Here is a 13,773-nt window from a genome sequence, read left to right as displayed (position 1 = left end):
CACTGCTGAACTCTACCAAACGTTTCAAAAGGAATTTACCCGGGCCCGGCGCGGTGGCGCAAGTGGTTAAAGGTCCTCGCCTTACACGCCCCGGATCCCATATGGGCGCCGGTTCTAATCCCGGCAGACCCACTTCCCTTCCAGCTCCCTGCCTGTGGCCCGGGAAAGCAGTCAAGGACAGACCAAGGCTTTGGGAACCTGCACCCGCGTGGGAGACCCGGAAGAGGCTCCTGGCTTCGGATCGGCATAGTATCGGCCCGTTGCGCTCACTTGGGGAGTGAATCATCGGACGGAAGATCTTCCTCTCTGTCTCTCCTCTCTGTATATCTGCCTTTCCAATGAAAAAATAATAAAAATAAATCTTTAAAAAAAAAAAGGAATTTACCCCAGTCCTCCACAAACTTTTCCAAGCAATAGAGCGACAATTCTTCCAAACTCTTTCTATGAAGCTAATATCACCCTCCTTCACTGTTGGTGGGATTGTGTTGGTGTAGGCCAATACAACCACTATGGAAATCACTATGGAGAGTGCTTAGAGAATTGCAAATAAACCTGCTATATGACCCAGCTATTCCTCTCCTAGGAATATATCCAAAGGGAGACAGAATCATAAAAGTGGGAGCATTTACAAGATGGATCATACGACAGGCTAGGATCCTAACTAGAGAGACTGGGACATAGCCACGTTTATGCCATTATAACAAGTCTTACATAAGATAACAACCTTAATCTATTTCAAGGAAATGTCCTTGATGACCCACAAATCTACTAAACCCTACCTCTTAATGACACTACCACTTTCAAATATTGCTATGCTGGGGACCAAGTATCAAACATTTGAAACCTTAGGTAGACAAACCATAGTACCATATAATTTAAAGAACAGAGTAAGACGGTTTAAATTTCAGGTGGTTAAGACTCATGTCCCACATGTGAGTGCCTGGGTTTGCTCTTTGGCTCTACTCCTACTCCCAGCTTACTGCTAATGACTTAAGAGACAGTGGAGAAGTGATGACTCAAGTGGCTTCCCACCACCCCTGAAAGAGACCCAGATTGCATTCCCAACCCCTGGTTGTGAGGCTGGCCAGTCTGCCCCAGAAGGGGGCTATTGCAAGCATTTGGGAATAGAACTCAGAGATAGGAGCTAGTACTCTCTCCTTTTATCCCTCCCCCTCTCCCTCTCGTTCCACTTAACCTATTCCTTTCCCTGAAAATTAAGTTTAATTTTTTTAAACGCTGCAGGACTTGTATTATAACTAGCACCGTTACCCATTTATTTTAATAGTAATTTGAATATGAAATATAAATAGTTCACTCATTTGACTCTTAGAATATAGTTTTACCTTCTCTTTTGCAGAATAGAAAGAGAAACCAAAAGAAAACAATTTATGGAAACCAACTCATCTTCCAGTCAACCTGCATACTAACTTATCCTTAGCTTCTTACATATTCATCTTGGACTTTTAATCTCATCCAAGGTTACTTCTTCCTCTTGGTGCTTTGGATACTGTCATTTCTTTTCTCCTCAGAGACCTCATTGCATGTGTTATCCCTTTTTTTTCTTTTAAGTCTTATACTCTTCACTAAATCTGCTTCACCACCTACTAGCTGTGTTTAGGAAATTACCTAAACATAAGAACATAATTCATTTCACAATATTGCTTTCATAATTCTTTTTTTTTTTGTATAATGAGGACATCAGGAAAATCCATTTTACAGGATTGGTGTAAAGATAGAAAATTTAGTATAACAAGTTACTTGTATAGTTCTTAGAATCTTATAAAAGATCAATATCCTGTGACAGATACCTTTCCAACAATACCTTCTCTTCTACCTTTCACAGCCAAACTTCTTGAAAAAATAGTCTACCACATTAAGTATTTCTACTACTCCACTACCTATTCACCCCTCATCTGCTGAAGTATATTTCATTACCTGTCAGCTAAAGCTGCTTTGATGAAAGTCCCCAGTGGCTTCTTAACTGCCAAATACTTAACCTCGATTCACCATTGTATATACTCCCATAAAACTCCTACTGTTAGTTTCCATTCAACTGCTTGTGCCTAGCAATCCTTTTGCTTTTATTTTCCTTTTCATTGAGTTTTAGAATACACCATTCAATACAATATCCATTAGCCACATGTGGCAATTGAGTATATGGAATATGACAAGAACAAATTAAGACACACTGTAAGTATAAAATGCACACCAGGTTTTCAAGATGTAGTATCAAAAAAGAAAATTTTAAAAAACTAGTACCTATGTTGATTAGAATTTGATATGGTATAATCTTTTGAATGTATTTTTTCACTTTTGACAGCTTTATTTTATCTTATTTTTGAAAGAATAGTACACAAAATGGCCCCTGGAGCAAGAGAAAAAAACCAAAAATACACCCCAATACATATATAAATTTAGTACATAAAAAGACTTTTTAGAGATGGATCCAGGCTATGCATGTGCAGACAATAGTTTAAATCACCTCTTATATCTTAAACAATAATTATTTGTAAGAAAATAGTAGGTTTAAAATGAAAAATGAAATAATTAGAAGAAAATACTCAAAAGGCAATTTTTTTAAAAAGTTAAGTCAGAAGAACACTGTTAGATTCCTGTATTATGTTTAGGATTGTATCCTTAAGGTCACACAGGTTGGATAATGCACAGTTCTTCCTTTATGTTCCATGATTCAGCTGTTGATTTAATGTTGACCAGAATAATTAAATAAAATTTCCTTTTATCCAGACTTGTACTGTATTAACTTAAAGAATACAGCTATCTTGATGTGAGATATAATTATATATTATTAAATCACATAATTATATTAATATTTCTTTAATATTTGCATTATTATTAGTAATTGCATGTGGTTGTATGAATCTGTGATTAATCATGTGTGATTGTTTCATTAGTTTTATTTTACTAATTATATATTTGATATTTAATGTTATATAATATTTCATAAAAAGCTAAATGCATTCTAAAATGGCTCCTACACAACGATAAATAACATAGGTAACTCATATTTTCCATTGGACAGTGCTAGCTCCATCTTTCTTCATACACTTCTTTTAGAATTCCTACAATACTGCAGATTTTACCACAACTCTAACTGCTCTCTAATTCCCTCACATTCATTGCATAAACATGCTTTTCTTGTAATCCATCTCTTGGTCAGTGGTATCACCATCCATTGGACAATCTTTACATGATCTTTCTGCTGCCTTTACTCTATGCCTTATCTTCCCGTAGTGTATAATCGCCCTGCCAGCCATACTAAAATAACCTGGGCAGATCACCTAAATGAGCTGTGTTTTTATTTATCCCTGTGGCTTTGTCATTCTACTCCCTGATTCTTCCCCTAATTCTTCAAATTTACCCATCAATCTAGTAGGAAACTCCTTTGCCAATCCTTCCTAACTTTCACTAGCAAAATGGGATTCTTGCCCTGCTCCCGGATATCCCTATGCATGTCTTACAGACATTTGGACTGCTGTTTATTTTTGGGTCATACTATAAATTACTTAAACATGGGAAATTAGTTTTTATCATATTTCTCCATTATATAGCAAAAGTCTTAATATATTATAAATGTTTATTAGATATTTTGAATTATTGAGTACAAGGAAATGTACTTCTTTTCTCTTTTTTTCCCCCTTTTTGTGATAGCCTTATTCTGATCATGGAGTTCAAGCAACTTATCACCAGGTTTACACTCCAAGTGCCTTTGCTATGCCTGCACCTGTGATGCAGCCTGAACCAATTAAAGTAAGAAGTTGGTTTTGATTGATTTTTTCTGTTTTCCTTCAGCTGTATTTCCAGTTTTACAGATTTCACTTTTGGGAAGGAAATCTTACTTTGGATATTTATATCCCATTTTTTGGTCAAAAGTACAAATTAGTGAACTTTTTCATGTGAAGAAAATGCGATCCTAAACTATTATACTTTCTGTTCATTAGTTTGAGGAAGTTATATACCATACATGTTCACAGTTTTTTATCATGTTACTGTAAAGTGTATATGATTTAAAAATTTACCATTTTAATCATTTAAAATGTACAGTTCAGTAACATTATTTACTTTCATAGTACTGTGCAACCATCACCACTATCCAAACTTTTACACCACCCAAGTAGAAACAATAGCTCTTCCCTTCTCTGCTCCCCTCTTCCCAGTCCCCAGTAATCCCTGTTCCATATCTGTCTCTGTAAAATTGTATATTCTACTATTTTTATATGCTCAGATTTTAATTACCTATGCTGATAGCATGTAGTATTTATATAGAGATGAAACAGTTAATAATATCCTCTTATAGTTTGGAAATTGTGTTCATGCTTCCTAAATCAGATCTCAGGCCAAAGAATGATTATATCTATGTGTATATCGAATATTTGTGCATTTTGACTATCTCCTATGTGGCAGGTAGTTCTTCCTATTCCTTGTGACTGTCTCTTAGTGAAATCCTTGTAACTTCATTTTAGGCAAATAGACTTTATTCCAGTAAAGAAGTGCTAATTGTTGAGGTGATATTTGTGTGTACTCTACTTTGGTGACTAGAGTGGTCATACTCTTTGCAATAAAATGAAAGAGATTAGCTCATGCTGATATTTATGCTGCTGACCTGTCCTTTGTGTTGAATTCAATATTGAAACAATCTGCATACCCTATCACCCTAACTATTATTACAGCTCACTGTATGCCTTAGCTTGCTTTATGGCAACATGAAATAGAACCATAATTTTTACCTGCTGTGAAAACCTAGTTTATTACTTTTACAAAAATTTCATTTTCAGGGTTGGTTACAATATTTTCTGAAAAAGACTTTCTCTGATAAGAGCATTTATCCCAAATACGTTTCTCTATAAATAGCCAAAAGTTATAGCTGCTATGCCACATTAAATAAGTGCTAGTTATTTTAAGTTACTGATATAGATGATAGACACATAGGTAAATAGGTAGATACATACATACATATATATACAACATAAATACATAGGTAGATAGATAGGTAAAGAGAAAGAAAAAATAAGAAATAGTGTATCCCAGTCCTACCGTGATGGTTCAGTGGCTAAATCATCACCTTGCAAGCTCCAAGGTGCCAGTTCAAGTCCTGGCTGCTCCACTTCCCATCTGACTCCCTGTTTGTGGCTTGCGGGAGAGCAGCAGAGGATGGCCCAAAGCCTTGGGACCCTGCACCTTCGGGGGAGACCCAGAAGAACCTCCTGGCTCCTAGCTTGGGATCAGCTCAGCTCCAGCCTTGCAGCCACTTGGGAAATGAACCAGCAGATGGAAAAGCCTTCTCTATCTCTCCTTCTCTCCATGAATTTGATCTGACTTTCCAATAAAAAATAAATAAGTCTCAGGAAAAAAAAATAGTGTATCCTAAATACTTCAAGTTGCATTAATTAATTCAAATAGAGGATGGACATTTCTAAAGAACTTTGATATTAAGTATTCTTAAAATTTTAGCTTATGATTACAGTTTTTAAAAAATTGTTAAATGTGTCAGTAGGTAACAGGAACAGTTACACACAAAATTCAATCTTACTCTCTAACTTATATAAACATTACCAGTCCTGGGGCAGATATTTGGCACAGCAGTTAGGAACTACTTAGGTTACTTGTGTCCCATATTAGAGTCCCTGAGTTTAAGTCTTAGCTCTGCTCTGAGTTCTCCCTGCTAAAACCCTAGGAGAGAACTCAGGTGAGACGGCTCAAGTGTTTGAGTCCCTGCCACCCATGTGGTAGATTTTCTCTCATTCTCTCTCCCCCAAGTGTGTCTCTAACTCTCTCTTTCTTTCTCTCTCTCTTTCAAATATAAAATTAATTATACAAATTCCACTTTGTAAAAAGTTGTACACAGTAGAGTTTTGTATTTTTCTAAGGTTTGAATGTTCAGTGCATTTTATATTTAAATTTTTCTTAGATTATTTAGCGGCCTTTAATAAAAAATGATGTACTACTAGGGACAAAGTTCCAATTATACCTCTGTCCTTTTCTAGAACTCTATACAAATACTTCACTATACAAATTTTATTATTTGGCAAATTATCCACTTTTGTTTATAGGACATTCATATTATAACATCAGTATATAAGTATTGAAATATAATTAGGGATCAATATATCTAAAACACATTAAAGCAGCCTAATATTAAAATACTAATAAATGACATTTGGAACATTAGCCTTTTTACTTCTTAGGCAAATTTTCCCTGATATCAAAACCTTGATGATTTTTACAGTAGAAAGGCAGAAATACTCTTTGCAAGAATTTGCGCCTCTTCTTTCTATAATTGTAAGTCATTTTTAAAGCTCTATTATAGTTTTATAAATATGAATTAAGTGCATTTCTCAAAGAAGGAATTTAAACCACAGAGACTTTACACAGAGATTAGCACACAGTTGTAACTGCTGCAAAGTGCTGTTTGCAACAAACCAATCATTGACTGTAAGTCACAGTCTGTGTAATTCTGTCCAATCAAATACAAAAACAAATGCAGATCAGAACAATATAGATATCATTAGAATAATATGGTATATAAATAAGACTGTCATACCCTAATTCAGCAGTCACATCTTGTACCAAATTAAATTCTAAAGTCAATAAAGCAAAATGACATATCAAATTAACTCATTGAACTAGACTGTAGGAAGGAACAAGAGGAAAACTTTGTGTGCCTGGGAAATGAACTTATTATGCCTTTCAATACCTGTCTGATCCCATGTATGAATTGTGTAAGCAGAGAAATACAAACAGATTCTGTTTTCTTAGTGTATGTTCATTTTTAATTAACACGTCTCTATTAAAATTGTTCTTATGAAGACAGGCATTTGTGATTGAGAAGATTATAATTTGACGTCATCTTTTAAAATGCATTCTATTTAACTCCAGGTACAATAGCTGTCTGTGAAACACATGTGTATTAAAGACAATATTTAGCCACTTGCTAACCTGAGGAATTTCTTCTAATTAAAAACACTGACAAATGAAAAATCCTGTGGTGGCCTCTGTACAGTTTATCCTTCGGGAAGACAATGTGATTTAAAAGAGAATTGGAAGAGGATCTAAACTATCATCACTGTCTGCTTCTGCCTCAGAAGCCCAGCCATGTACTCACCCTAAAGTTAGCAGCTATCTCTACAAAAAAATTCTACTGCCATTGTCTTCTATTTAGCAAATATCTAGTTTCAGTATCTTTAATATATAGTGCATTTTAATTTACAGACTAAATTTCCCTTATCCTGCTCTCAGGAAAATCTAAGTGAGGAAGAGGACAAGTACAAAGCACTGTGTTCAGGAGGCCAGACACAGGAAAGGTCTATCATTTGCAGCTCCCAGCATACCTCACAGGCATAAATTCCCACATAATGTACATAAACAACAGACACCCTTTAGTTCTCTGGAATAATCATAAGACTAGGTAGCAAGAATAAAAGTGATAACTAGTTAAGCACTAGAAATTATAGTATTTTGGTAAGTATCAGTTTCCCTAAGTGATATAAATCTAATATAAGGGACATTAGATCATAAGGATAGTCAAGGGCTCATGAAACCAATCTATTACAGATGCCATGTATCAATCTCTACTTAAGGATAAGTAAAATATATACTCCGTGGGTGCTGTAAGAAATATTTGCATATACACTACATTGTAGTCAAAGATGTATAGCACAAAGAATTGGTTCTCAACTCAGGATAGAATTCTGATAAACTCATTTGCCACAAATACAACATATTACAGTAAGACATATTTTATGTGCATTTGATAACATTTTTCATACAGTTTATCATAATAGGGTCCACTGTGATAGCTCAAATGACGTACTGCACCTGCAAGTGCAGAATCCCATATGGGAACCAGTTCATGTCCTGGCTGCTCCATTTCGATCCAACTCCCTAGGAAAGTTGTGGCCTAGGAAAGCAGTGAAGGATGACCCAGGTTCCCAGCCTTGGGAACCTGTTCCCACGTGGGAGACCCAGGAGGAATTCCTGGCTCCAGGCTTTGGGTCAGCTCAGCTGCAGTTGTTTTGGCTCTTGGGAGTGAAGCAGCAGATGGGAGATCTTTCTCTCTGTCTCTCCTCCTCTCTGTAAATCTGCCTTTCCAATATTAAGTAAGTTTAAAAAAAAAATCATAGCAATACAGTGCACCATAGACCATCAGTTATTTACCCTCTTGATGTTTCAGTGTACTGAGTACTGCAGCTTTCTGCCACTGGCCAGTGTTACAGGAGAAACCCACACCACATCTTACTAGCCTAGGGAGAGATCAAAGACTCAAAAGATCAAAATTCAAATATGTTTTTTACTGCATGCACATCTTTTATGCCATGGAGAAACATTTGCAGATTGATTAGATATGTAATTAAGTTCAAAATTTAGTTGCTTCTTATAGAATAGACCTTGTTAGCTTTGGTTTTCCTGAGATGTTGTAATCAAATCAAAAATTGCTTTAAGAATGCCAGGTTGAATATTTTGTTACTTTTTGGATTTAAAATTTTAATGATGACAGTGTGAAAGATGGGGCCTTAATGCTATCCTGAGTACATTTGTAGCAACAAGTGAATTACTTGGTGTTATTATGTAATAATTACTGTTCTAATCGTTTTCATTTAATGATGGACTTCAAGGAAAAAGAGATACTAACATTTTACCCGTTCCAAAATTAGTTCAAAGAGGCATTTCTGAAGAATGTGTGGATAGAGGTTTATTACAATGTAGCTTATTTCCCTTTTTTAGTCTTGTGCATTTTGCTTTACATATTTAAAAAGATTATTCTGAGAAAAATTCTGAATAGGCTTTGGTAGATTGGCAAATCAGTTCATAGCACACATACTCAAAAATAGTAAATAACCTCCACAATAAGTCACTTTATTTTACTTGTATTATAAGTTTTTACAAGGATAAATTCCTTAGCTACATGTTCTTAATTATGGAGAATATCTGGCTGTTTATTACTGATTGAAGTTGTTCAAACTTGATAAGTAGTGACATAGAAAAAGATTAAGGAGGAATAATAACCAGAAAAGCAAACACAGTTTCTCACATTAAATAAATATGGAATTTTATGAAAATTCCTATAAATGTAGCTTATGCTAAATTATTTTTTTAAGTGAACTAAAAGTTAAACTAAGTTCTAGTTTAACACTCATTTTTGGAAGAATAAGCAAAGATTTAACTTAACAAAGATTTAACTTAAGTACATAAATATTTACCTTTTTATACATCTAAACATTTATTTAGTTAATTCTTTTTGTAGTCTCATTAACAATAACTTTTGAGTTTCTCTGAAGTTTTCTACTAAATGTTTACTTTCTGATTTTGATTTTCACTCAAGTAGAATCCAGTGTAGTTAAATGTGGCAATAAATTATTTCTACAGTATAACATTGATTTAGTTCAGGCTGCTATAGCAGCTATATCATAGCCTGGGTGTCTTAAACAACCAGTATATATTGCTCAGTTTTGGAGTGTAAGAAGTCCAAGACTGAGGTGCCAGCAGATCCTGCACCTAAAGAGGACCAGCTTCCCTGAGTACAGATGTCTAGCTTCTCATTGTGCTCTCAGAAATAACAGAAGCAAGCTCACACTCCTATCTCTTTTTACAAGGGCACTAATCTCATTTGTTGAGGTCCTCCATCCTCAGGACCTGATGACTTACCGAAGAGTCCAAGTCCAGGTACATCACATTAGGGATGTGATTTCATGTATGAATTTTATGCAAACACATTTAGTGTATAAAAGAGGATATTCATTCGGTGCACATCAAGCATCTTGCGAAGGTTTTCTTTCATAGGATTTCAGAACATCCCAGCCTGAAATTTTGTTTCCAGCCTAAAAAGGTTAAATTGGGGATCAACAAGAGTCCAGTAGTAAATATCTCAACCTTTATGGGCAGTGTGTCAAAACTATTCAACTCTTAAGGATGAAAACAGCCAATGACAAAATATTAGAGATGACCAGGGCTGTGTTTAGCTTAATTATGAAACAGGTGATGAGCCAGATTTGGCCTACAGGCCATAGTTTGATTACCTTTAACCATTTATTCTCAGGCTAATGTAACTTTTTAAAATAGAAAATAAAAGATGGTATAAATTCATTTATTATATTTCCATTTTTAATTACTTCATTTTAATCTATTTTTCAGCTTAACATGAATTATATGACCCTGAGCCACTGGACTGTTTTCATAATTACATTTGCCATAAGTTCTTACTAGCCAACACACTTAATCAATTGTGTGTTACCAGGGGAGATGGTAAAAGGTAATTTGAGATACTAATTACTGCGTAAGGATAGGTATTAGTTAATAGTCAATTCACACTTTTATGCAGCTAACTCTACCTTACTATGCAGCACATTTTATTGTATTATTCCTGTTCTTTGAGCACTTAACCTTGGATTCTGAACCTATCATTTGGATTGAGAATTCTTTTCTCCTTTCATTCAATTTTTTTTTTCTTTTGGAACTCAAACTACTTAAGTAAGTACCTCACTTTTCATAGCATAAGATTAAATGTATCAGGCCCAATGCAATGGCCTAGTTGGCTAGCTCCTCACCTTGTGGGCATCAGGATCCTATGTGAGCACTGGTTCATGTCCTGGCTGCTAAACTTCCCATCCAGCTCCCTGGTTGTGGCCTGGGAAAGCGGTGTTGGATAGCCTAGGACCTTAAGACCCTACCTCTGAATGGGAGCCCAAAGAAGGCTGCTGGCTCCTGGCTTGAATCGGCTTAGCTCCAGCCTTTGCAGCCACTTGAGGAGTGAACCAATGGACAGAGGATCTTTCTCTTTTTCTCTCCTCTTACCTTTATATCTACCTTTCCAATAAAAAATTTTAAAATCCTTTTTAAAAAGCTTTTTTAAAAAAGATTCAATTTATCAAATCTTAATCCCTTACAAAGCCATTTTGCAAAGTTTCTTGTATCATACCTTCTCCAACTTTGAGGACATAAACTGAGAATAAGCATTGAGAGTTGATACTGTAGAGTTTATTATCAGTATTTTAAACTCACATGTTTTAGAAAGGTATGAGGGAACATATTAGGGTATCTTTTTCATTCCATGTGAAATTATTATTCTTTCTGTATTATGATACATTCAACACATATTATTTCCCCATACACATGGGGGATATATTTCAAGACCCTCAGTGGATTCTAAAAATGATAGACTACAAAATTCCATAAGTAGATAAGTACTGTGAAACCAGGGCAATCTGAATATCAAGATGGCTTCCAAATGACTAAAGGACCAGGGCACAGTATATATATGCTGGACAAATGAATAATAAATGACCCAGCACAAGTTGTACCATGCTATTCAGAGGCAAACAATTTGAACATTACAAATAGTTTATTTCTGGAATTGTCCATTTAATATTTTCAGACTACTGTTTGTTCCAGGTAACAAAGTCCACAGAAAAGAAAACCAAGCAAAGAGGAAATGAGTCTACTACCCATCCAAGATATAATGCTAAAATCTCATGAAGTCTTTTGAGCCAAATCTGAGGGTCTTATGCCAGTTCCTGTCAGGTTAGGTTCTCTTGAATTCAATACTGTGATAGTAGTCTGTCCTCAAATTTTATTATCCCTAGAATGTGGCTTTCTCTCTTCTTGCATTGAATTTGAATTTTCAGTGTCCCCTTTCAGGGGAAAACAAATCTTCCCTTTTTATCTGCTACTAATCATTCCACAATTCTCTTTGCCTTCTAAATTATCTTTTCAAGGAAGGTTTCCAATTTTATTTTGTATTTTAATAGTGTTTGAACCTGACACAATGCTTTGATCTGTTTGCTAATCTAATCATAACATTTTACCACCTGAATGATGATCACTCCAACTGAAAATCCCAAATACAGTTTTTTACATTTTCAGAGTCATCACCACTTGTATTTAGTTACCCATCAAACTTCTCTAAAATCAGAACTGTAGCAATAACTTTTCTGACCTCTTGAGGAAAGTGATCTGTTTAATATTGTTCCATATCCCTTTTATAACTCAGCAACTTGCTAATAATAATAAAGCTTATTTCTCTGTTACCAAATTATTCAAAGCTATAAGTCCCTAATGAGATTAATGTATTTTTTCAAGACTTCACCATCTTCACTTTCCATCCTATAATTATGCATAAAAATTAAATCTAGTTTTTAAAATCATTCTCATTAACTCTCTACCATGTCCTTATGAAATCCCTTTCCATTAAATATATTATTTTCAATTTTGCCGTATTTATCAACATTAATCAAATATAAATATAATAAATGTAGCACTGCTCCCTTTTCTCTGTCGTCACAGTGAAGCTTTGATCAAGCAAATTCACATACATAAAAGTTTAATTTCTCTATATTCTGAGATGAGTAGTATATTGTAACAGTCAATAAGCTGAATAGTTTACTAAACATTAATAACTGAATATAATTCCAGTAACTCATTCAACAGGTACTTATTGAACACCTGCCAATGCTTGCCAGTGTTCTAGACACTGAGAATTTAGCAATGAACAGTGTGAAACTATGTTAAGACAGTATTGAATAAGCCAGAGAAATAAGACAGTCTGTAGGACTTGGTTTTAGTAAACCAGACAAGCTTGAACCCCTAGAGCTGTGCTATTTGTTCTTTGGTAGCCACTTGCCACATGAGACTATTAACTTTGATTTTAAATTAAATGAAACTTAAAGATCAGTTCCTCAGCTAGCTACATTATACATCCTAAATAGTCTCACATGATTAGTGGCTATTATATTTGACATGTAGATATATGGAATATTTCTGTTGACACAAAGTTTTCTTGGGCAACACTCCTCTAGAGATAATAAAAACAGGGAAAGTTCTGAGCCCATCCAAAATTAATATTGTGTTTTAGGACAGGTTGTTCTCCTCAATTAGGAGCTAATGAAGAGCTAATGAAAGTTCCAGAAAGACACCAAGTTCCAAAAGCAAAAGAGCAGTTAGCTTATTTGTTTGACCTAAACTACTCCTTAAAATATTCTAGGAAGCCTAAAGTATACAGAATTACTCTGAAATAAACAGCACAGGTACCTAATGCCTGCTCTGCCTATGTCAGTTTTGAAGAGAAGTTGTGGGAGTTTGAACAACTATAGTTTCCTACCTGTTCCCCTTTTCAAAAAGCTCATTTTTAAAACTCAACGCACTTATAGAAGGGAATGTCAGAACTCACTTTAACCTGTTCTGATATTTTCCTCATTTTAGATTTTTAGATACTAAACATTTTTACTGTGACACTAGACAAGAGATTGTCTAATACAGATTGTAAGCTCTCAGAGAGCAGGGAGCAAAAGTTTACTGAATTCTGGATCCCTCCTAATTGCTAGCCTCTCATTTTGTAACACTCTGATTAGTATACGTTCTCCAAGTATCAGTAAATATTGGTTGATGTTCTACACTCATCTACTCTTACTCTTTTTTTCTGTTCAGTCTTTCTGATCTGTATTTTCTCTTTACTTAACAGACAGTGTGGAGCATTCATTATTAAGACAATTGGGCAGCTCTAGTCCACCTCAGCTGATCTCTAATCCAATGATCCTTGTGTGACCGAAATCCAGCTTCAACGAACCAGCTAGAAGCTGCCCGTTGTGAAATTTAGGGTTAGTTAATACATCACTATACACTGTCTAAATTTGATGAAATTTGCCTTTTTCAGCTGTTCTACAAAATTATTTAGGTAGATGTGACATGTTGATACTTTTAATGTGTTAACCTAACTATAGTGACATTTTCTACGACATGTTTTATCCATTCCATAAATAATCACAT

The 13,773-nt window shown here is 35.0% G+C and overlaps 1 protein-coding gene across 2 annotated transcripts in view; it reads left to right on the top strand.

The window, feature by feature from the left end:
* Positions 1 to 13,773, top strand: part of BOLL (boule homolog, RNA binding protein) — a 47,619-nt gene extending 33,846 nt beyond the window's left edge. The window contains exons 10-11 of one of the 2 annotated variants that reach the window (XM_040971938.1): positions 3,670 to 3,768; positions 13,469 to 13,773. In XM_040971938.1, the coding sequence (XP_040827872.1) occupies positions 3,670 to 3,768; positions 13,469 to 13,492 (123 nt within the window). In that variant the 3' untranslated portion in view covers positions 13,493 to 13,773. The remainder of the gene's footprint in view (positions 1 to 3,669; positions 3,769 to 13,468) is intronic. The other variant, XM_040971939.1, reaches the window with a different exon arrangement.

This window comes from Ochotona curzoniae, unplaced genomic scaffold (assembly GCF_017591425.1).
Source record: "Ochotona curzoniae isolate NIBS_2020 unplaced genomic scaffold, NIBS_Ocur_1.0 contig_2210, whole genome shotgun sequence".
Taxonomy (NCBI): Eukaryota; Metazoa; Chordata; class Mammalia; order Lagomorpha; family Ochotonidae; genus Ochotona; species Ochotona curzoniae.
This window is presented reverse-complemented; position numbering and strand designations above follow the sequence as displayed.